This window comes from Calonectris borealis, chromosome W (genome assembly GCF_964195595.1).
Source record: "Calonectris borealis chromosome W, bCalBor7.hap1.2, whole genome shotgun sequence".
NCBI classification, from domain to species: Eukaryota; Metazoa; Chordata; class Aves; order Procellariiformes; family Procellariidae; genus Calonectris; species Calonectris borealis.
Genome location: NC_134351.1, coordinates 35,464,785 through 35,488,811, shown reverse-complemented (window position 1 = coordinate 35,488,811; position 24,027 = coordinate 35,464,785). Strand labels below are relative to the sequence as shown.

Genomic DNA, 24,027 nt, shown 5'->3' with positions numbered 1-24,027 from the left:
CTGTGTGGTGTTTGGCTGCCTGCCAGGTTAAACCACAACAGACCTTTTTGGCGCCCAACGTGGGGCACGAAGGGTTGAGATAACGACACATCTGACCCGAGCGGGTTAAAACAAATTTGTTATAAGCATTCATTATATCAGTTTAGTAGTCGCTGGTCACAATGTTGGTTTATTTGCGCTCAGAGTTGTTGGATTTGTTCTCGGAGTTGTGTTATGTAGCACCTTACTTGCCGTATATACTGTTTATCAGTATTTATGTGCTGTTTATCACCTCTGGGAGATGGATTAAGGTTGTGTCCTGGTTTCGGCTGGGATAGAGTTAAATTTCTTCCTAGTGCTGTGTTTTGGATTTAGTATGAGAAGAATGTTGATAACACATTGATGTTTTCAGTTGTTGCTAAGTACCTTCTCAAGGACAACTATCCTCTGCTAGACTGGGAGGGAGCACAGCCAGGACAGCTAGCCCAGCTGGCCAACGGGGTATTCCATACCATGTGACGTCATGCTCAGTATATGAAGGGTAGGCGTGTTCCAGGAAATAGCGATCGTTACTTGGTTATCGGTCAGCGCGGGTGGTGAGCAATTGCATTGTGCATCACTCGTGTTGTATATTCTATTATTATTATTATTATTTTCTCTTTTCTGTTCTATTAAGCTGTCTTTATCTCAACCCACGAGTTTTTTCTCACTCTCACCCTTCCGATTCTCTCCCCGCCCCACTGGGGGGGCAGAGTGAGCGAGCGGCTGCGTGGTATTTGGCTGCCTGCCAGCTTAAACCACGACAGGTTGTCGCTTTGCTATACTGTGTAACACGGGCTTATGGTATGATAAACTTATAGGACATGAGATTGTACTCAGCACTGCTGTCATCCCTGTGCTTTGGGAGCGATCTATCAGAAACTATTAATAATTACACATTTTGCCTCTTCTCCTCGGAGAGCCAATTTACAGGGGAGACACCTTCCTTCACCTTCCACTTCTCCTCCAGGCTGCTTACAACAGCTCTTGAGAATTTTGAAAATCCTTGGGATGTTCAAGCCAGCATGCTCCTATTCCTATGTATCTTGAATGTGTTTCAGGTTTTGTTTAGGGTTAAACAACTGTTTAAAAAAATCACACAGAGATCTGCCACGAGGCTGGATGGTCATGGGTGGCACTGCATGTAGGAGAATACGGGCAGGTACTTAGAGAACTTCTCACCCTTGATGGTCTGGAACTTTACTCCCAAATAAATACAGTGTCGTGGTTTAACCTGGCAGCAGCCAAATACCACGCAGCTGCTCGCTCACCCCCCCGCCGGGTGGGATGGGGGAGAGAATCAGAAGGGTAAAAGTGAGAAAAACTCGTGGGTTGAGATAAAGACAGTTTAATAGGGAAAGCAAAAGCTGCGCACGCAAGCAAAGCAAAACAAGGAATTCATTCACCACTTCCCATCGGCAGGCAGGTGTTCAGCCATTGCCAGGAAAGCAGGGCTCCATCACGCGTAACGGTTACTTGGGAAGACAAACGCCATCACTCCGAATGCCCCCACTCCTTCTACTTCCCCCAGCCTTATATGCTGAGCATGACGTCATATGGTATGGAATAGCCCATTGGCCAGCTGGGCCAGCCGTCCTGGCCACGCTCCCTCCCAGCCCCCTGCACACCTGGCAGGGCATGGGAAGATGAAAAGTCCTTGACTAGCGTAAACATTACCTAGCAACAACCAAAACATCAGCGTGTTATCAACATTATTCTCATACTACATCCAAAACACAGCACTATACCAGTTAATAGGAAAAAAATCAACTCCATCCCAGCCAAATCCAGGACATACAGGATCCTGACGAAGTGATAGAATGCTTGAAAAAAAATGCCGTGGTTATTCCAAAGAGGCAGAACTTATCGCACTGTGCTGGGCCCTGGCTACTATATACCAAACACTGCTCAGTATTATACAGCACCCTCAGGGAGAAAAGAAGGAAAATAAACCAACAGACATTGCGCCTACTCCAACCCCCGGGACAGGCACTGCGACTACTCCAACCGTGACAATTTCAACCCCTGCAACAGGTACTACAGCTGAACCAGAGGACCAGCCCTTGCTGGTATCTGTCGCCCCTGTACAGAAGAAGAAATCTTCGAAGCAGAAGTCAGGTCGTTTAGAAAGGGATAATGGAAAAGCAGGGCCATCATGAGGAGGGGAGGAGGAAGAGGAAGAACTCATAAATGAGACGGAAACCACCCGATCCCTATCCCTGGGTGAGCTGCGAGATATGCGGAAAGATTTCAGCCGTCGTCCAGGCGAGCATATTGTTACCTGGCTGCTCCGATGCTGGGATAATGGGGCCAGTAGGCTGGAATTAGAGGGGAAAGAAGCCAAACAGCTGGGATCCCTTGCTAGGCAAGGGGGCATTGACAAGGAAATTGGACAAGGGGCACAATTCCTCAGCCTCTGGATGCAACCACTGTCAGGCATGAAGGAAAGGTATCCCTTCAAGGAAGATGTTATATATCGCCCAGGCAAATGGACCACTATGGAGAGAGGTATCCAGTACCTGAGGGAATTAGGCATGATATATATTAGGTTATACAGGCTGGCAGTGAGGAGGTTGCAGAGAGAAGTCCCGAAGGGATCAAAAGGGACTTCAGGGCACTGCGGCGACTGGTGGGAGGATCGGGAGCACAGGTAGTGTTTTCCTCGATCCCTTTAGTGGCAGGGAGGAATACTGAAGGGAACAGGAAAACTCATCGGATCAACATGTGGCTTAGGGGCTGGTGCCATCGGCAGAATTTTGGCTTCTTTGACCACGGGGAGGTTTACACGGCACCGGGCCTGCTGGCGACGGACGGAGTTCAGCTGTCTCACAGGGGGAAAAGGATTCTCGCGTATGAGTTGGCGGGGCTCGTAGAGAGGGCTTTAAACTAGATTCGAAGGGGGAAGGGGATAAAACCAGGCTCACTAGAGAAGAGCCTAGGGACGGCATGCCAATGTCGGGGGAGAAATCGGCAGCCCAGCTCAAGTGCATCTATACCAATGCACGCAGAATGGGTGGCAAACAGGAGGAGCTGGAAGCCATTGTGCAGCGGGATAGCTATGACTTAGTTGCCATCACGGAAACATGGTGGGATGAGTCTCACGACTGGAGTGCTGCAATGGATGGCTATAAGCTCTTCAGAAGGGACAGGCGAGGAAGGAGGGGCGGTGGGGTAGCCCTGTATGTTAGGGAGTGCTTCGACTGTCTAGAGCTCAATGGTAGTGATGACGAGGTCGAGTGCTTGTGGGTAAGGATGAGGGGGAAGGCCAACAAGGCAGATATCCTGCTGGGAGTCTGTTATAGACCACCTAACCAGGATGAGGAGGCAGACGAAATATTCTACCAGAGGCTGGCAGAAGTCTCCCAGTCGCTAGCCCTTGTTCTCGTGGGGGACTTCAACTTTCCGGACGTCTGCTGGAAATACCACACGGCAGAGAGGAAACAGTCGAGGAGGTTCCTGGAGTGTGTGGAGGATAACTTCCTGACGCAGCTGGTAAGTGAGCCCACCAGGGGAGGTGCCTCGCTTGACCTGCTGTTCACAAACAGAGAAGGACTGGTGGGAGATGTGGTGGTCGGAGGCCGGCTTGGGCTTAGGGACCATGAAATGGTAGAATTCTCGATACTTGGTGAAGTAAGGAGGGGGGCCAGCAAAACCGCTACCATGGACTTCCGGAGGGCGGACTTTGGCCTGCTCAGGACACAGGTCGAGAGGGTCCCTTGGGAGACAGTCCTGAAGGGCAAAGGGGTCCAGGAAGGCTGGACGTTCTTCAAGAAGGAAGTCTTAAAGGCGCAGGAGCGGGCTGTCCCCATGTGCCGCAAGAAGAACGGGCGGGGAAGACGACCGGCGTGGCTGAACGGGGAGCTCTGGCTGGGACTCAGGAAAAAAAGGAGAGTTTATCACCTTTGGAAGAAGGGGCAGGCAACTCAAGAAGAGTACAGGGATCGCGTTAGGTCGTGCAGAGTGGAAATTAGAAAGGAAAAAAGCCCGGCTAGAACTCAACCTGGCCACTGTCGTGAGAGACAACAAAAAATGCTTTTACAAGTATATTAATGACAAAAGGAGAGCCAAGGAGAATCTCCATCCTCTACTGGATGCGGGGGGGAACGTTGCCACCAAGGATGAGGATAAGGCTGAGGTACTCAACGCCTTCTTTGCCTCAGTCTTTAATAGTCAGAGCAGTTATCCTCAGGGTACTCAGCCCCCTGAGCTGGAAGACAAGGACGACGAGCAGGATAAACCCCCCATAATCCAAGAGGAAGAAGTTAACGACCTGCTACGCCACCTGGACGTTCACAAGTCTATGGGGCCGGATGGGATCCACCCGAGGGTACTGAGGGAGCTGGCGGAGGAGCTTGCCGAGCCACACTCCATCATTTACCAGCAGTCCTGGTTAACAGGGGAGGTCCCGGACGACTGGAAGCTCGCCAATGTGACTCCCATCTATAAGAAGGGCCGGAAGGAGGATCCAGGGAACTACAGGCCGGTCAGCCTGACCTCGGTGCCAGGGAAGATCATGGAGCGGTTCGTTTTGAGGGCGCTCACGAGCCATGTCCGGGACAACCAGGGGATCAGGCCCAGCCAGCACGGGTTCATGGAAAGCAGGTCCTGCTTGACCAACCTGATCTCCTTCTATGACCAGGTGACCCGCCTAGTGGATGAGGGAAAGACTGTGGATGTGGTCTACCTGGACTTCAGTAAAGCCTTTGACACTGTCTCCCACAGCATTCTCCTAGAGAAGCTGGCGACTCATGGCCTAGACAGGTACACTCTTTGCTGGGTAAAAAACTGGCTGGGCGGCCGGGCCCAGAGAGTTGTGGTGAAGCAACCACCGGCTGGCTAGAAACATACCCTGTGCCCCATGCCACCGCAAGGAACACCATCCTGGGCCTTGAAAAGCAAGTCCTATGGTGACACGGCACCCCAGAAAGAAAAGAGTCAGATAACGGGACTCATTTCCGAAACACCCTCATAGACACCTGGGCCAAAGAGCATGGCATTGAGTGGGTATATCACATCCCCTGCCATGCACCAGCCTCTGGGAAAATCGAACGATACAATGGACTGCTAAAGACTACGCTGAGAGCAATGGGTGGTGGGACATTCAAACATTGGGACACACATTTAGCAAAGGCCACCTGGTTAGTCAACACCAGGGGATCTGTCAATCGAGCTGGCCCTGCCCAATCAAGACTCTTACGTACTGTAGATGGAGATAAAGTCCCTGTCGTGCACATAAGAAATATGCTGGGGAAGACAGTCTGGGTTACTCCTGCCTCTGGCAAGGGAAAACCCATCCATGGGATTGCTTTTGCTCAAGGACCTGGGTGCACTTGGTGGGTAATGCGAAAGGATGGGGAAGTCCAGTGTGTACCTCAAGGGGATTCGATTTTGGGTGAAAATAGCCAATGAACTGGATTGTATGACGTTCATTGCTATATAATACTGTATGTCATCACTTCTATGGTTGCTGTAGTCCATATCAGTGGTATTACAGTAAAAATCACCCAGATTAATGAAGAATGAACTTTGATGAAACCGAGCAAAGTGCAGTGGTGATGGAACCAGAACTGGCTTCAGGATGCAACAATCCAACACCACACACCATCTCTCCTGTCCTGAAGGACTGTTATGACAGATGGAGCCCGAAGTCATGGACTAAATGAACTCAATGGACATTTTAGAGGGATGGTCCATAGACTAAGGGAATGATATCTGTGTGTATATATCAAAAGACAGGAAAAGTGGTGGTGATTTATTGGAATGTATCGGAAAGTGTGAGACCTAGGCATGACGTAGATGGTATAGAATAAGGGGTGGATACTGTCCTGGTTTTGGCTGGGATAGAGTTAAACTTCTTCCTAGTGCTGTGTTTTGGATTTAGTATGAGAAGAATGTTGATAACACACTGATGTTTTCAGTTGTTGCTAACTAGTGCTTGCTTGGGTCAAGGACTTTTCAGCTTCCCATGCTCTGCTAGGTGCACAAGCAGCTGGGAGCGGGCACAGGAGTTGGCCGGGGGGCGGTGACCACTGCTCAGGAACTGCCTGGGTATCAGTCGGTGGGTAGTGAGCAATTGCATTGTGCATCACTCATTTTGTATATTCTTTTATCATTATTATTATTATTATTATTATTACTATTATTATTATTATTATTATTTTGCCTTCCTTTTCTTTTCTATTAAACTGTCTCTATCTCAGTCCACGAATTTTCCTTTTTTTCGATTCTCTCCCACATCCCACTGTGGGTGGGGGGAGTGAGCGAGCGGCTGTGTTGTTTGGCTGCCTGCCGGATTAAACCACAACAAGAAGATATGCATTGTTCAGACACAGGCTACCTGCTAGATTCTGTGAGGAAGATCATAAATGAAATATTACGATGTTTTTCAAGTCTTTGGCTCTGTGAAAATGCATATATAGTTATGATGGATATACAGTCTAAGAATACTTTAGATCTTTCAGATCCAGAAAAGCCCTGGTAAATTACAGAATAATTATTAGTACATTATTTGCTCCCAAATTAATGAGTTGACTGAAGAGGAGAGTCTGTTTTTCGTAGTGCAACTTAATATGATTGGTGTAATTAAAATTAAAATGCATATTAAGTGATGTGCAAATTATGATGCTAGTTATTGTTTAGTTCCTTCCTCCTTAATTCTCTTTTAATTATTGTCTTTTCTGTTTTCAAATCTAGAATATTCTCTGAGTAGTGCAGATATATCATCTCTCTCTGGGTTTAATACAGCCAATGCTCTTCATCTTGGTTCTGTGACTGGCTGGCAACAGCAACATCTACATAATATACCACCATCTGCCCTCAGTCAATTGGGGTAAGCAGTGTTTACTTTAAACTATCATATTGTTCTACAGTGACTTCTGTATCCCCAGTAATCCCAAATCTGGAATGTATCAAGATAACATATCAGCAAATATTTACTGTGTTTAACAGCTCCATTTCCAAATACTGAAACTACATATTTCATGAAAAGCTTTTCAGGTAGCTAAAATGAAATATTCTCTGTCCCTAACATTTTCTCAGTAGTAAAGATTACTGCTCATGTTTTGCTCTTTATTTCTTTAAATAGCATTTTATTTCACCACTAAAGACAAAACTAAACACTGTTGCTTTATTTTGCCTTTTATTCCTTTTATTTGCAGTTACTATAGCACAAACTTTTACAATAAACTTGAAAAATTTCTAATTATTTTTAATCAGTGACATAATGATTTGACCTTAGATTAAGCCTTAACATTCTATAATAATCATATGCTCCCATCTGCTCAGCTGTGACACACAAATTTCATTTCTTTCAAAATGTTTTATACAAGCAAATAACATAATTAGTCCTAAGAACCTGGCAGCCCATAAAACTTACTGTGATTTGCCTATGTTGAGGAGGACAGCCCTCTAGTGGCTAATTTCAAGATATTTCTTCAAGATTGGTGAAGCATACTACTAAATTATTTCAGTATTTTTTAAAGTGTGAAAAGTTACACAAGGAAATCACCTAATGAGTTATTGAAAAGTAACCTATTGGCTAATTCAAATAAACTTTAAGAGTATGATTTTTCAAAAATCCTAGTATCTGCACTTTCTATTGAGTAAGATCCTAAGAATTCGCCAACACTCCACACTTAACCTAAGGTATGGCCAGACATGTTTGAATTTAAAAATTTTTCATTGTAAAAGTACAAGCTGAAAGCAACTGGAGTATATTTGAGTATAATTTTAATTCACAAGCATTAGAAAATTAAACAATTTTTTTCAGAAAGAGGTATTGTGCACGCGCACTAATTTTTTTACAAGACAATTGCCATAATCTGAAAGCATTTTATACTATAAAACTTCAGAATTCTCCTTCTAATTTTTCTGACCACACTTTGTAACTTACTGTAAGTTTATTACCGTGTACAAACAGTTTGGGTTTTTAAAAGACAGCTATACAAATGTTTTAGAGGACACATACACTTTTTGAACCCCACTGCTATATAAATAAGCATATATAGATACTAACTACATAAAAACATACAACTGAACTAGTTGCTGTGTTAGAAAAAATAGTCTTAATAACTTTCTAATTCTTCTTTTATTTCCTTTTGAGGTTTGCACTGTTTCTGGGTCAACATTCAGGCTGGCTATCCAACTAAAGACATAAAGTCTCAAATAAATCGAAAACTCACATGTTAAATATCAACATATAACTTTACAATAAGCTGATGATTTTCAGTGGTGTATCAAAGAATGTAATAAGGCTATTTGGTTAACCAAAAAAAAATTATAAATTAAATCCTAAACTAACTATGTGCTTTTTCAGATATGTCATACATCATTATCTGTTTCTAATTCATATCACAGAAAGTCCAAGTGTAATAGCTGTGGCTGGTGGAATACATTCTGAGTTGCTACTCTTATTATTATTCTTTCAGTGATTTGTAAATCAGTTCAGCTATGAAAGCTGCTTCACTGACAGTTCTGTAGAAGTCTTCTATGTGTGCAGGAAATCATAAGCATTTCCTTATTTTAGTTGCTGAGTTCTATATACAAAAGCACCTATTCTAAATTCTGGATTACTTAAAAAACTTGAAAGTACATAGAACATATCCAGTCCACATTAGCTGAGCTAGAATTTGCAGAAAAATAAAGACAATCACACAAAACTCTAGTCATCTCCAGACATTTGAGAAAATAGATCTAGAATGGGTTTGACCTTCCCAAATACCTATGCTGTGGGAATACTAGCTGAGTGAGTCCACATACTGAAAAGCTGTGGAATCTGTGAGATGTTTGTTGATAAACAGTAATCTGTAAAGACATATGAGCGCCTAAGAAAGAATGGAAGTTACTGGGAGAGGTATCCCAATTCTCCAGCAGGTTTTTTTGTTTTTCACAGGAGCCTAAAGCTTCACTATCAGCTCCTCTTCCTCAATGCATGGCAGAAGAATGTGGTTAGTAATTGACATATTAGCTTGCTCCAGATAAGTCCCCAACAATTTCAGCAGTACTGTCAGAACCATCTTTCAGATAAGTGTAGAAGATTTCTACAATCTAACTCTAACTCTCCATGTTGGCTCTGCAATTAGCAACCATACTAGTGCCAGTGGGCCTAAGGGAAAATATCTGACCATATGAGAGTAGTTCACTTTCCACGTCTGTACAGCTTTTGGCCTTTTGTTGAGCCTGGCAAATAAGATAACAATGTAGAGTCTGTTTTGATATGATTGTGACATTAAAGCAAGTCAGAAATTTTAACATTTTAGATTAAAAAGAAAAATATTACTTTCACAGTCTTTTGACTGGGTCTACGTCTGGAAAAAATACACATTAATCCCATTAAAAATCAAAATGTATCCCTTCCAAAACTTAAGGGGTTTTGTCTGAATATTGTTGCAATGTCTTCTACAGAGAGGGTTACCACTTATTTAACATGGACCAAAGAGTCTATCAGAAGTTAATCGCTGTTAACCAGGAGGGGATTCCATTCCTAACTTTGAAATAAACGGTATAAATTCTTTAGGCACAAGTCCATTACATGGAAACTACTCTTTCATCCATATTTATCAGTCTAAGAGAGGATCTTTTCTGCCTTAAGTGTCATCCACAGGTGAAAGTTTAGCTTTCATAAAATATAAGTACAAACTCAGTCACAGTATTTCATCTCAAGAATCTTCAATATAGATAATTATTTACATACAAGAAGTTTCTCCAAACTTCTGCCCAACTGAATGAAAGATTTGCCCAAATTCATACATGCTTTTGACTTGTTCTGTGATTCTTATCTTCCAAGCTGATTAATTAGCAATGATTAATTTTGGTTAGTAGGCATAACTGGACCTGGACAAATATTTTCCACTGAATCCTTTTAAATGAAAAAATTAGACGTAGTGACATCATGTTTTGTGAATTTGTATCAGTTCTGCCAACTTCCTTGTTTTGAATTAAAGCCTAAAATATTTCAGACTGAGCCTTTTTTCTTATGCCACCATTGTAAATAAGATGTTCCAGTGATTCCATTTCCAATTATTCTTTGTTTAGAAATTCCCTTTAAAAGTATAAACCTTAAAGTGTGAAAGCTAATCAAAATATCATGACACAAAAATTGTTATTCTGCTTTGATCAAAAATATGAAAAAAATACTTTGCTTTTACCTGAAAGAAAAAGAATTACTAGCAAGTCAAAAATATCCACTGTTCTCCTAGTTACAGACATAACTAAATTTTACAGTGAATTTTCACTGTTTCCTTATATACATTTATGAACAAAAAGTTTATTTGAAGTGAGGAGGTAAGGTAAATTAGAGAAACAAGTGTGGATTTAAAAGAAAACATATGTGAGGCTCGCTCTTCCTTCAGTAGACTTCTTTCTCTCTATTTGGTTTTCAGTGAACTTAGTGTAGGTTTCAAATGATGAAAATAAATATGCCTGGACCAAAACTGCATATTTGTATGAAGCAACTGTGTAAAATATACATTGTTACATACAGATACATAAACAGCCGTTTCCACACTTGCACACACAATGAAATCATTTAGTAACAGAAAGAATTCTCATTTTTTATAACATAGAAAGCTTCCATTCTAAGTAGAGATCAATCCTCTGTTTAGAATACAAAATACTGCACCTAAGTATGTACTCTTTTCCCATTCACACCTATGAGTAACAGTACATTTCCCTTGTAATTGGCTATATCAGCTTATATGAGTTTCTAGTAAAAATGTTTCAGAAGATTTTAACCAAATAATGTACATTATCATCACCAAAAGCACCTATTAAATTTATTAAATAGTTTTAGTAAAAAAAATTTTTAAAAACACAGTATTTGAAATGAAAAATTTGAATGATAATTCACATCAACTGTTTTAATATTTATATAGTTTCAAACCTCAAAATTTTAGTCCTGCTATGCCAATATGATTTTTTCCATTTTAAAAAAGTGTTCAAAATGCAGATCAATCTGTAATATTTTTGACTGCCACAAACTTGTATGCCACTCGTTTACATAATATCTGTGAAGAATCACAAAGAACCTAAAGAAGTGTGTCCTGGTTTCGGCTAGGATAGAGTTAAATTTCTTCCTAGTGCTGTTTTGGATTTAGTATGAGAAGAATGTTGATAACACAGTGATGTTTTCAGTTGTTGCTAAGTACCCTGCTAGTCAAGGACTTTTCAGCTTCCCATGCTCTGGAAGAGGCTGGGAGGGAGCATATCTGGGACAGCTGGCCCAGCTGGCCAACGGGGTATTCCATACCATGTGACGTCATGCTCAGTATATGAATGGTAGGCGTGATCCAGGAAGTACCGATCGCTACTTGGTTATCGGTCAGCGCGGGTGGTGAGCACTGCGGAGGGTGGGGGGAGTGAGCGAGCGGCTGCGAGGTGTTTAGCTGCCTGCTGAGTTAAACTACAACAGGCCTTTTTGGCGCCCAACGTGGGGCTCAACGGGTTGAGATAACAACACATCTGACTCGAACGGGTTAAAACAAATTTGTTATAAGCATTCACTATATGAGTGTAGTAGTCGCTGGTCACAATGTTGGTTTATTTGCTCTCAGAGTTGTTGGATCTGCTCTTGGAGTTTTGGTATGTAGCACCCTACTGGCTGTATATACTGCTGTTTGTCAGTATTTATGTGGGGATTCTCATCTCTGGGAGATGGATTAAGGTTATGGCTTTGCTGTACTGTGTAACACTGGCTTATGGTATGATAAAATTATTGGTCAAAAGACTATACTCAGCACTGCCGTCATCCCTGTGCTTCGGGAGCTATCTCTCGGAAACTATTAATAATTACACTTTTTACCTCTTCTCCTTGGAGAGCCAATTTACGGGGGAGACAGCTTCCTTCACCTTCCCCTTCTCCTCCAGGCTGATTACAATAGCTCTTGAGAATTTTGAATACCCTTGGGATGTTCAAACCAGTATGTTCCTATTGCTATGTCTCCTGACTGTGTTTCAGGCCTTGTTTAAGGTTAAACAACTATTTAAGAATACCACCCAGAGATCTGCCCCGAGGCTGGATAGTTATGAGTGGCAGGGTGAGTGGGATAGTATGGGCAAGTGCCTAGGACAATGGTCACCTCCAATGTTTTGGAACTTCACCCCTGAACAAGTGCAGAATCCTGAAAAACTAGTAAAATATTTGGAGAAAGCATGCTGTCACCCTGGCAATTCCAGAGAAACACAAATCACTGCAATGTGCTGGGGCCTGGCCCATGCCTACTGAGCCCTGTTCAGCACTATTCAGAACCCTCAAGGGGAAGAGAAGGTGTCCGGATGTGATGACAAAACGACGGGCACTGCAATGACTCCAACCCCAGCGATGGGCACTGCAGCTACTCCAACCCCTGTAACAGGTACTACAGCTGAACCAGAGGACCAACCCTTGCTGGTATCCGTTGCTCCTGTACAGAAGAGGAAAACTTGGAAGCAGAAGTCAGGTCATTTAGAAAGGGATGATGGAAAAGCAGGGCCATCACGAGGAGGGGAGGAGGAAGAGGAAGAACTCATAAATGAGACGGAAACCATCCGATCCCTATCCCTGAAGGAGTTGCGAGATATGCGGAAAGATTACAGCCGTCGTCCAGGCGAGCATATTGTTACCTGGCTGCTCCGATGCTGGGATAATGGGGCCAGTAGCCTGGAATTAGAGGGGAAGGAAGCCAAACAGCTGGGATCCCTTGCTAGGGAAGGGGGCATTGACAAGGCGATTGGAAAAGGGACACAGGTCCTCAGCCTCTGGAGGCGACTGCTGTCAGGCGTGAAGGAAAGGTATCCCTTCAAGGAAGATGTTATATATCGCCCAGGCAAATGGACCACCATGGACAGAGGTATCCAGTAACTGAGGGAATTGGGCACGATGGAGGTGGTTTATAGTGACCTGGACAATGAGCAAACGCACAAAGATCCAGATGAAGTCCAGTGCACGCGACCCATGTGGCGGAAGTTGGTACGGAGAGCACCAGCGTTATATGCCAGTTTGTTGGCAGTACTGTCCTGGAAAGAGGAAGAAGCACCAACGGTGGATGACGTGGTTGGCAGACTCCGGCAATACGAAGAAACTGTCTCCTCCTCCCTTGTCTCGGCTGTGGAGAAACTGTCCCAGGAGGTCCAGCAACTCAAAGAGGGTATGTCCTATTCTCCACCTGTACGGACCAGTATCTCAGCCATTAGGAGTCAGCGTTCTTCTGCTCAAGAGAGAGGATATAGAAAGTACACACCACGGGGCACCCTGTGGTTTTACCTGCATGACCACGGAGAGGACATGAGGCAGTGGGATGGAAAACCTACCTTGACCCTAGAGGCACGGGTACGTGAGTTGCAAGGAAAAACAATGACACAAGGGGGTTCTCCCAGGAAAAATGCTGCTCCAGTTTTCAGGAAAAACCTCTCACAACAGTCCAGATTCCAATGAACAGTTCCCCAGACAGAGTAGAAGGGATTGTAATTGTAATGAAGATATTCTTGACTCGCCTTTTGGAAGAAGTGAGAGATGGATACTATGACCAGGACTAGAGGGGCCCTGCCTCTGGCCAGGTGGAGGAAAGGGACAACTGGGGTTACTGGACTCTGTGGGTTCGATGGCCTGGCACATCAGAGCCACAGGAGTATAAGGCTCTCGTAGACACCAGTGCACAGTGTACCCTGATGCCATCAAGCTATAAAGGGGCAGAACCCATCTGTATTTCTGGAGTGACAGGGGGATCCCAAGAGCTAACTGTATTGGAGGCCGAAGTGAGCCTAACCGGGAATGAGTGGCAGAAGCACCCCATTGTGACTGGCCCAGAGGCTCCGTGCATCCTTGGCATAGACTACCTCAGGAGAGGGTATTTCAAGGACCCAAAAGGGTACCGGTGGGCTTTTGGTATAGCTGCCCTGGAGACGGAGGAAATTAAACAGCTGTCCACCTTGCCTGGTCTCTCGGAGGACCCTTCTGTTGTGGGGTTGCTGAGGGTTGAAGAACAGCAGGTACCAATCGCTACCACAACAGTGCACCGGCGGCAATATCGCACCAACCAAGACTCCCTGATTCCCATCCATGAGCTGATTTGTTGACTGGAGAGCCAAGGAGTGATCAGCAAGACTCGCTCACCCTTTAACAGTCCCATATGGCCAGTGCGAAAGTCCAATGGAGAGTGGAGACTAACAGTAGACTACCGTGGCCTGAATGAAGTCACGCCGCCACTGAGTGCTGCCGTGCCAGACATGCTAGAACTTCAATACGAACTGGAGTCAAAGGCAGCCAAGTGGTACGCCACAATGGATATCGCTAATGCATTCTTCTCAATCCCTTTGGCGGCAAACTGCAGGCCACAGTTTGCTTTCACTTGGAGGGGCGTCCAGTACACCTGGAACCGACTGCCCCAGGGGTGGAAACACAGCCCTACCATTTGCCATGGACTGATCCACACCGCACTGGAACAGGGTGAGGCTCCCGAACACCTGCAATACATTGATGACATCATCATATGGGGGAACACAGCAGAAGAGCTTTTTGAGAAAGGGAAGAAAAAAATTCAAATCCTTCTGAAAGCCGTTTTGCCATAAAACAAAGTAAGGTCAAGGGACCTGCACAGGAGATCCAGTTTTTAGGAATAAAATGGCAAGATGGACGTCGTCAGATCCCAATGGATGTGATCAACAAAATAACAGCCATGTCCCCACCAACTAGCAAAAAGGAAACACAAGCTTTCTTAGGCGTTGTGGGCTTTTGGAGAATGCATATTCCAGATTACAGCCTGATTGTAAGCCCCCTCTATCACGTGACCAGGAAGAAGAACGACTTCAGATGGGGCCCTGAGCAACGACAAGCCTTTGAACAAATTAAATGGGAGATAGTTCAGGCAGTAGCCCTTGGGCCAGTCCGGGCAGGACAAGATGTGAAGAATGTGCTCTACACCGCAGCCGGGGAGAATGGTCCTACCTGGAGCCTCTGGCAGAAAGCACCAGGGGAGACTCAAGGTTGAATCTACGTGAAGTAAGTGGGTCGCACTGATCACACAATGAGCCCGAATAGGAAACCCCAGTCGCCCAGGAATCTTGGAAGTGATCACGAACTGGTCAGAAGGTAAAGATTTTGGAATATCCCCAGAGGAGGAGGTGACGCGTGCTGAAGAGGCCCCACTGTATAATAAACTACCAGAAAACGAGAAGCAATATGCCCTGTTCACTGATGGGTCCTGTCGTCTTGCGGGAAAGCATCGGAGGTGGAAAGCTGCTGTATGGAGTCCTATACGACAAGTCGCAGAAACTGCTGAAGGAGAAGGTGAGTCGAGCCAGTTTGCAGAGGTGAAAGCCATCCAGCTGGCCTTGGACATTGCTGAACGAGAAAAATGGCCAGTACTTTATCTCTATACTGACTCATGGATGGTGGCAAATGCCCTGTGGGGGTGGTTGCAGCAGTGGAAGCAGAACAACTGGCAGCGCAGAGGTCAACCCATCTGGGCTGCCGCATTGTGGCAAGATATTGCTGCCCGGGTAGAGAACCTGACTGTAAAAGTACGTCACGTAGATGCTCATGTACCCAACAGTCAGGCCACTGAAGAACACCAAAACAACCAGCAGGTGGACCAGGCTGCTAAGATTGAAGTGGCCCAGGTGGATCTGGACTGGCAACATAAGAGTGAATTATTTATAGCTCTGTGGGCCCATGACACCTCCAGCCATCAAGGAAGAGATGCAACATACAGATGGGCTCGTGATCAAGGGGTGGACTTAACCATGGACGCTATTGCACAGGTTATCCACGAATGTGAAACGTGCGCTGCAATCAAACAAGCCAAGTGAGTAAAGCCTCTTTGGTATGGAGGACGATGGTTGAAATATAAATATGGGGAGGCCTGGCAGATTGATTATATCACACTCTCACAAGCCCGCCAAGGCAAGTGCTATGTGCTCACCATGGTGGAAGCAACCACCGGATGGCTGGAAACATACCCTGTGCCCCATGTCACCGCCCGGAACACCATCTTGGGCCTTGAAAAACAAGTCGTATGGTGACATGGCACCCCAGAAAGAATTGAGTCAGACAACGGGACTCATTTCCGAAACACCCTCATAGACACCTGGGCCAAAGAGCATGGCATTGAGTGGGTCTATCACATCCCCTACCATGCATCAGCCCCCGGGAAGATTGAACGATACAATGGACTGCTAAAGACAACACTGAGGGCAATGGGTGGTGGGACATTCAAGCATTGGGACACACATTTAGCAAAAGCCACCTGGATAGTCAACACCAGGGGATCTTTCAATCAAGCTGGCCCTGCCCAATCAAAACTTTTGCGTACTGTAGAGGGGAGTACTGTAGAGTCCCTCTCGTGCACATAAGAAATATGCTGGGGAAGAAAGTCTGGGTTACTCCTGCCTCTGGCAATGGAAAACTCATTCGTGGGATTGCTTTTGCTGAGGGACCTGGGTGCACTTGGTGGGTAATGCGAAAGGATGGGTAAGTCCGGTGTGTACCTCAAGGGGATTTGATTTTGGGTGAAAATAGCCAATGAACTGGATTGTATGATGTTCATTGCTATATAATACTGTATGTCGTCACTTCTATGGTTGCTATATGTCATATCAACAGTATTGCAGTAAGAATCACCCAGATTAATGAAGAATGAACTCCGATGAAACCAAGCAAAGTGCAACGATGATAGAACCGGATGAGCGCAGCAATACTGGAATCAGAACTGGCTTCAGCATGCAACAATCCAACACCACACACCATCTCTCCTGCCCTGAAAGACTGTTATGACAGATGGAGCCCAAAGTCATGGAGTAAATGAACTCAATGGACATTTTAGAGGGATGGCCCATAGACTAAGGGAATGATATCTGTGCGTGTACATGCATATATATATATATATAAAGACAACAAAGATGGTGGTGATTAATTGGAACGTATTGGAAAATGTGAGACCTAAGCATGATGTAGATGGTATAGAATAAGGGGTGGATACTGTCCTGGTTTCGGCTGGGATAGAGTTAAATTTCTTCCTAGTGCTGTGTTTTGGATTTAGTATGAGAAGAATGTTGATAACACACTGATGTTTTCAGTTGTTGCTAAGTGCCCTGCTAGCCAAGGACATTCAGCTTACATGCTCTGGAAGAGACTGGGAGGGAGCATATCTGGGACATCTGGCCCACGGGGTATTCCATACCATGTGACGTCATCCTCAGTATATGAATGGTATGCATGATCCAGGAAGTAGCGATCGCTACTTGGTTATTGGTCAGCGGGTGGTGAGCAATTGCATTGTGCATCACTCATTTTGTATATTCTATTATTAATAATAACAATAACAATAACAATAGCAATAATAATAATTTCTTTTTCTGTTCTACTAAATTGTCTTTATCTCAATCCACGAATTTTACTTTTTTTTTTTTTCTCCCGATTCTCCCCCCTATCCCACTGCGGGGGGTGGGGGGAGTGAGCGAGCGGCTGCATGTTGTTTATCTGCCTGCTGGGTTAAACCACAACAAAGTGTCTATAGAAATGCATTCTCGTACTCACTTCCGAAACACTATTAAAAAAGTAACATTGCAGTGTAATAATACTAGCTGTATTTCTTAGAAAATGCAGCTTATCTCTTTAGATTTGATCTTTGGGGGCTGTAACAGAATAGCGTGCATGTAACAGTCAAGTTTGTTCCATGTAAACAAATTTGAATGAATGTGTGTAGTTTTTTTAACTAGCATGGGTTTTTAAGTGTCCCCCGCTTTGCAAAGTGACATCATCTTCTCATACAGAATCATAAAATCATAGAATCATAGAATGGTTTGGGTTGGAAGGGACCTTTAAAGATCATCTAGTTCCAACCCCCCTGCCATGGGCAGGGACATCTTTCACTAGATGAAAGATTATCTTTCACTTCGCTCTACAACTACCTGAAAGGAGGTTGTAGTGAGGTGAGTGTTGGTCTCTTCTCCCAAGTAACTAGCAATAGAACGAGAGGAAATGGCCTCAAGTTGCACCAAGGGAGGTTTAGATTGGACATTAGGAGAAATTTCTTTACTGAAAGAGTGGTCAGGCCTTGGAACAGGCTGCCCAGGGAAGTGGTTGAGTCACCATCCCTGGAAGTATTTAAGAGACGTGTAGATGAGGTGCTTAGGGACATGGTGTAGTGGGCATGGTGGTGTTGGGTTGACGGTTGGACTCAATGATCTTAGAGGTCTTTTCCAACCTTAATGATTCTATGATTCTATTATTCTATGATTCCTGATCAGGTTGCTCAGAGCCCCGTCCAGCCTGACCTTCAACATTTCCAGGGAGGGAGCATCCACAATTTCTCTGGGCAACCTGTTTCAGTGTCTCACCACCCTCATCGTAAAAAATTCCTTCCTTATATCCAATCTAAACCTACCTTCTTTCAGTTTAAAACCATTACCCCTTGTCCTTTCACTACAGGCCCTGGTAAAATGTCTCTCTCGATCTTTCTTATAAGCCCCCTTTAAGTATTGAAAGGCTGCAATAATGTCTCCCTGGAGCCTTCTCTTCTCCAGGCTGAACAACCCCAACTCTCTCAGCCTGTCCTCATAGGGGAGGTGCTCCAGCCCCCTGACCATCTTTGTGGCCGTCATCCGGACCCGCTCTAACAGCTCCATATCTTTGTTATGCTGGGGACCCCAGAGCTGAACACAGTACTCCAGGTGGGGTCTCACGAGATCAGAGTAGTGGGGAAGAATCACCTTCCTCGACCTACTGGCCATGCTTCTTTTGATGCAGCCCAGGATATGATTGGCTTTCTGGGCTGCTAGCACACATTGCCAGCTCATATTCACTTTTTCATCCACCAGTACCCCCAAGTCCTTCTCCGCAGGGCTGCTCTCAATCCATTCATCCCCCAGCCTGTATTGATATTGCGGATTGCCCAGACCCAGGTGCAGGACCTTGCACTTGGCCTTGTTGAACTTTATGAGGTTTGCATGGGCCCATTCCTCAAGACTGTCAAGGTCCCTCTGGATGGCATCCCTTCCCTCCAGTGAATCAACTGCACCACTCAGCTTGGTGTCATCTGCAAACTTGCTGAGCATGCGCTCAATCCCACTGTCTATGTCACTGATGAAGATATTAAATAGTATTGGTCCCAGTACGGACCCTTGAGGGACACCACTCATTACTGGTTTCCACTTGGACATTGAGCCATTGACTGTATCTCTTTGGATGCAGCCATCCAGCCAATTCTTTATCCACTGATTATTCCATCCATCAAACCATTATCTCTCCAATTTAGAGGCAAGAATGTTGTGGGGGACCATATCAAAGGCCTTACAGAAGTCCAGGTAGATGACATCCTATGGTGGGTTGACCTTAGCTGAATGTCAGGTGCCCACCAAGCTGCTCTGTCACTCCCCTCCTCAGCAGGACGGGGGGGAGAAAATAAGATGGTAAAAACCTCATGGGTCAAGATAAAGGCAGTTTAATAAAGCAAAAGCAAAGGCCGCGCGTGGAAGCAAAGGAAAACAAAAGGTTTATTCTCTACTTCCCATCAGCAGGCTATGTCCAGCCACTTCCCAGGAAGTAGGGCTTCAGTACACGTTGCTTCGGAAGACAAATGTCATAATAACAAATGCCCCCCCTCCTCCTCCTTTCAATTAGCTTTTATTGCTGAGCAGACGTCATATGGCATGGAATATCCCTTTGGTCAGTTTGGGTCAGCTGTCCTGGCTATGTCCCCTCCCAAGATCTTGCCCACCCCCAGCCTACTGGTGAGGGGGGAATGTTGGAGAGACAGCCCTGATGCTGTGTGAGCACTGCTCAGTAGTAGCCAAAACACTGGTGTGTTATCAACACCTTTCTAGCTACAAATACAAAGTACAGCACTATGAGGGTTGCTATGGGGAAAATTAATTTCATCTCAGCCAGACCCAATACACATCTGTAGCTCTTCCCTTGTCCACTGACGCAGTCACTCCATTGTAGAAGGCCACCAGATTAGTCAGGCACAATTTGCCCTTGGTGAAGCCGTGTTGGCTGTCTCTAATCACCTCCCTGCCTTCCATATATTTCGATATGTCTTCCAGGAGGATTTGCTCCATGATCTTACCAGGCACAGAGGTGAAGCTGGCTGGTCAGTAGTTCCCAGGGTCCTCCTTTTTACCCTTTTTAAAAATGGGTGTGATATTCCCTTTTATCCAATCACTGGGGACTTTGCCTGAGTTTTCACATATGGAGAGTGGCTTGGCAACTACATCAGCCAATTCTCTCAGGACCCTAGGGTGCATCTCATTGGGTCCCATGGACTTGTGTATATTCAGGTTCCACAGGTGGTCTCGAACCTGACCTTCACTTCAGTCAAACACTTCTAAAACAAATCCCCAGGCTCCACCATCCTGTATTAAGGGACTTTCAGGTTTAGCTATAGGTTTGTCATCTAAAATCGTATGTAATCCTATCATACATGCTAAACTACCAGCCTGTTTTTCCACGTGAGTCCTAGCATCTCCTAAGCAACTGAAAAATAACATCACTGGAAATGAAAAGCAAAACAAAACCCCGGAATGTATTTTTTATTCTTGTTGGATTCTTTTCAACAAGTTTTCAGGAAAAGAGTAGAATATTTCAGTAAATTGAAATGACCAAGTTTGATATTTACAGTTTCTTATATGTGTTTATGTGGTGGGCTGACCTTGGCTGGCTGCCAGGTGCCCACCAAGCCTCTCTCTCCCTCCCCCTCCTCAACAGGACAGGGGGAGAAAATAAAATGAAAAACTCATGGGTCGAGATAAAGACAGCTTAATAAAGAAAAGCAAAGGCCGTGCACGGAAGCAAAGGAAACAAAAAAAAAATTATTCTCTGCTTCCCATCAGCAGGCAATGTCCAGCCACTTCCTGGGAAGTAGGGCCTCAGTATGTGTAGCAGTTGCTTTGGAAGACAAATGCCTTAATAACGAATGCCCCCCTTCCTCCTCCTTTCTCTTAGCTTTTATTGCTGAGCATGACATCATATGGTATGGAATATCCCTTTGGTCAATTTGGGTCAGCTGTCCTGGCTGTGTCCCCTCCCAACCTCTTGCCCACCCCCAGCCTGCTGGACTTTGGGGGTGGGGGGGGTTGGAGAGACAGCCTTGATGCTGTGGGAGCACTGCTCAGCAGTAGCCAAAACATTGGTGTGTTATCAACACCTTTCTAGCTACAAATACAAAGCACAGCACTATGAGGGCTGCTATGGGGAAAGTTAACTCCATCCCAGCCAGACCCAATACAGTTTATTTAATAGTTACAAAAGCAAAAAATGTCCTGTTTGCTGAAAACACACCTACATTTTCTACACTGAGGGCTATTAATCACTAACTCTGTGACTCATGAAAGGGATTGCTGCAAATTTTGACAAACTTGTCTCTATAGGAATGAAGGGTAAAAAAGCAACTGGAGATAGAACATCCTGTTTTCTCTGTTGTCTAACAAGATCCATCTGTTATTTAACATTGCAATAAGTAGTGATAAAAGCAGTTGATATCATTCAATACTGAAGCAAGCCATATAGTTTCAAGTATAAATGTGTCAAAAGAAAATAAAATATTTTGCCTTTCATGAAAGTTATAGTAGATGTTGCCTAAGTAAAGATCAACTCAGGCAATGAGGTATCAGAAAAAGTGGAATATTTCAATAAATGGAAATGACCACGTCTAAACTTAACAGTTTATCCTACATGTTTAAAACATACTTCCAAATCCCAGAATGTCTTCTGCTTGCTGTAAAAATGTTTGAACACTCCTTTGGTTTTAAAATCTTCTGTGGCCAAGTGGCCTATTGCCCCTATTACCTTCAATCTCTCCCTGTATAAATCCTCACACCTTGAAACTGTGTGTTTGGGATTAGGCACTAACTTCAGACTAGTAAATGGTCTCTGAACTGGAACAATGTCTAAGAACATAATGGGAATTACATATTGAGAACTGTATTTTAATAATAAAAAGAAAAGTCAGATTTTACCAGTAGGTGGTGCTTCTGTACAAAGCATTCATCAGATGTAAGTGATCTCATTTTTTCCCTTCGACATAAAATGCATTCTCAATGTTCACTCTCCTCCCCGCCTACTTCAGCTTTCTTCTGCCATAACCTGCCCACAAAAAGAAAATTAACTTAGAATAGGTATATAGCTCATCTTTTTAAAAGTTTTAGAGTAACAGTTTCTCTTGATGTTTGCAACATCCTCTGAGTTGGGTTCTCCTACATGCAAACCAATGTACTCTTCTGATACCTTCCACTACTTTTCAGCTTCTCTTTGGTAATTAATTCATAAAAATTCTGGTGTGAATTATGAATTCATACATTTATACCATGAAATCATATCTAAATCCTTACTTGTCTGTGGTATTTTATTAATATTAATCCGAGGACTAGTAAATTTAACTGCATTCCAAAAGGTATAACATGTACAGAGCCCAAATTTTTGTTATACAGTTTGCATCTAAAGTTGCATGTCAAAATGAACAGTGATAAAAATGTTTGGTGCATTTGAACTAATCAAATTAATCCCAGCAGAAAGTCCATGCCTCCCCTGTCTCAGCCAGTGCATAGACACACACAAGCATTAGTTATAAAGAAACCTACAGGTGGTTCCAACAGTGCAAAGGCTCAGCTTCCAAAATTTGTTATGACAAATATGTTGATATGTTATTTGTTATGAGAGAACGAAAGAGAAAGACTTTCTTTCAGTCCCAAGACATATCCCAGAGCCACTCAAGAGAACCATGTCTGTTGTGATGTTTTCATCTCTGATTTTTTTTCTTAATACCTCCTAGTAAACAGTCCTCATTCTCTCAGCATCCACCAGTACTGCATGAGCCTTTACACTGATGTTTTGTGTGTTTGTGCATTTCCAGGGGCTCCATGCCTCCTCAGTCTGTAACTGGGTTTCCTTTCCTCCTACAGAGCTTGCACTAGCACTCATTTATTTCAGAGTACAAATATCTCCCTGCCTTCTACTCAAAGCCTCAACATCAAGTCAGAACCTGTTTCTCCTCCTAGAGACTGTACCAACACACCCTCAAGATACCCACAGCATATGCACCATGAGGTGGGGAGATCTCCCGTTGACAGTTTGAGCAGCTGTAGCAGTTCATATGATGGAAGTGACTGAGAAGACCACCGGAACGAATTCCACTCCCCCACTGGACTCACCAGACCTTCACCAGACGAAAGGGAAAGCCCCTCTGTCAAGCACATGCGGCTCTCTGAAGGATGGGCAACATGATAAACTTTTTTTTTTTCTTGTAGTGCATGTGTGCTATACTTTAATGGGGGAGGGATGTCAATATGCATTATGTGCTGTGTGTGGAAAAAAAAAGTCAGGTACTCTGTTTTGTAAAAGTACTTTTAAATTGCCTCAGTGATACAGTATAAGGATAAACAGAAATGCTGAGATAAGCTTAGCACTTGAGTAGTACAACAGAACACTTGTATAAAATAGATTTTTTTTCACTGTTGTGCTCCCTTGCAAAATGTATGTTACAATAGATAGTGTCATGCTGCAGGTTCAACATTATTTACATGTAAATAGACAAAAGGAAAACATTTGCCAGAAGTGGCAGATCTTTAATGAGAGAGAAAACAACTGTTATGCAACATATAGAAATTGTACAGGTGTTTTGACAGACCCAGCAGTTAGGTGGCCATGAATCAATGCTAGGAAGAGACTCAGTCACCTAACATACCTAAAATGCTCACAAACATACAGGCATATCATTAGAGTATGACCCTCAGTTAAAAAGGATCAAAGACATTTAAAGAGAACCATACTTGTAAAAATGTTGAGTTTGAGGGCAAACATATTTATTTTTTAAAATTCTGGGTCTGCATCACTTCTTAAATAAAAAAATATAAGAATATGTACATTAGATTTTGCTTATTTTCATATTAAAAAGTAAGACAGTTTGCAAAGCATTTGTGGCTTTTGTAGTTTCCTTAATCCAAAATGTGTTCTTTTTTCCTTGATATTTTTGCTAATCTTTTTAACAGTCCTGAAGAAAACAGAGGACTTTTTGTATAGAAAGCACTACCCTAAGCCATGAA

At 43.9% G+C, this 24,027-nt stretch overlaps 1 protein-coding gene across 1 annotated transcript in view; it reads left to right on the top strand.

Moving 5' to 3' along the window:
* The window catches only part of LOC142075032 (myocyte-specific enhancer factor 2C-like), a 132,855-nt gene extending 109,760 nt beyond the window's left edge, over positions 1-23,095 (top strand). The window contains exons 8-9 of the mRNA XM_075136030.1: positions 6,712-6,847; positions 22,888-23,095. Of these exons, the coding sequence (XP_074992131.1) occupies positions 6,712-6,847; positions 22,888-23,095 (344 nt within the window). The remainder of the gene's footprint in view (positions 1-6,711; positions 6,848-22,887) is intronic.
* Positions 23,096-24,027: the final 932 nt, after the last annotated feature.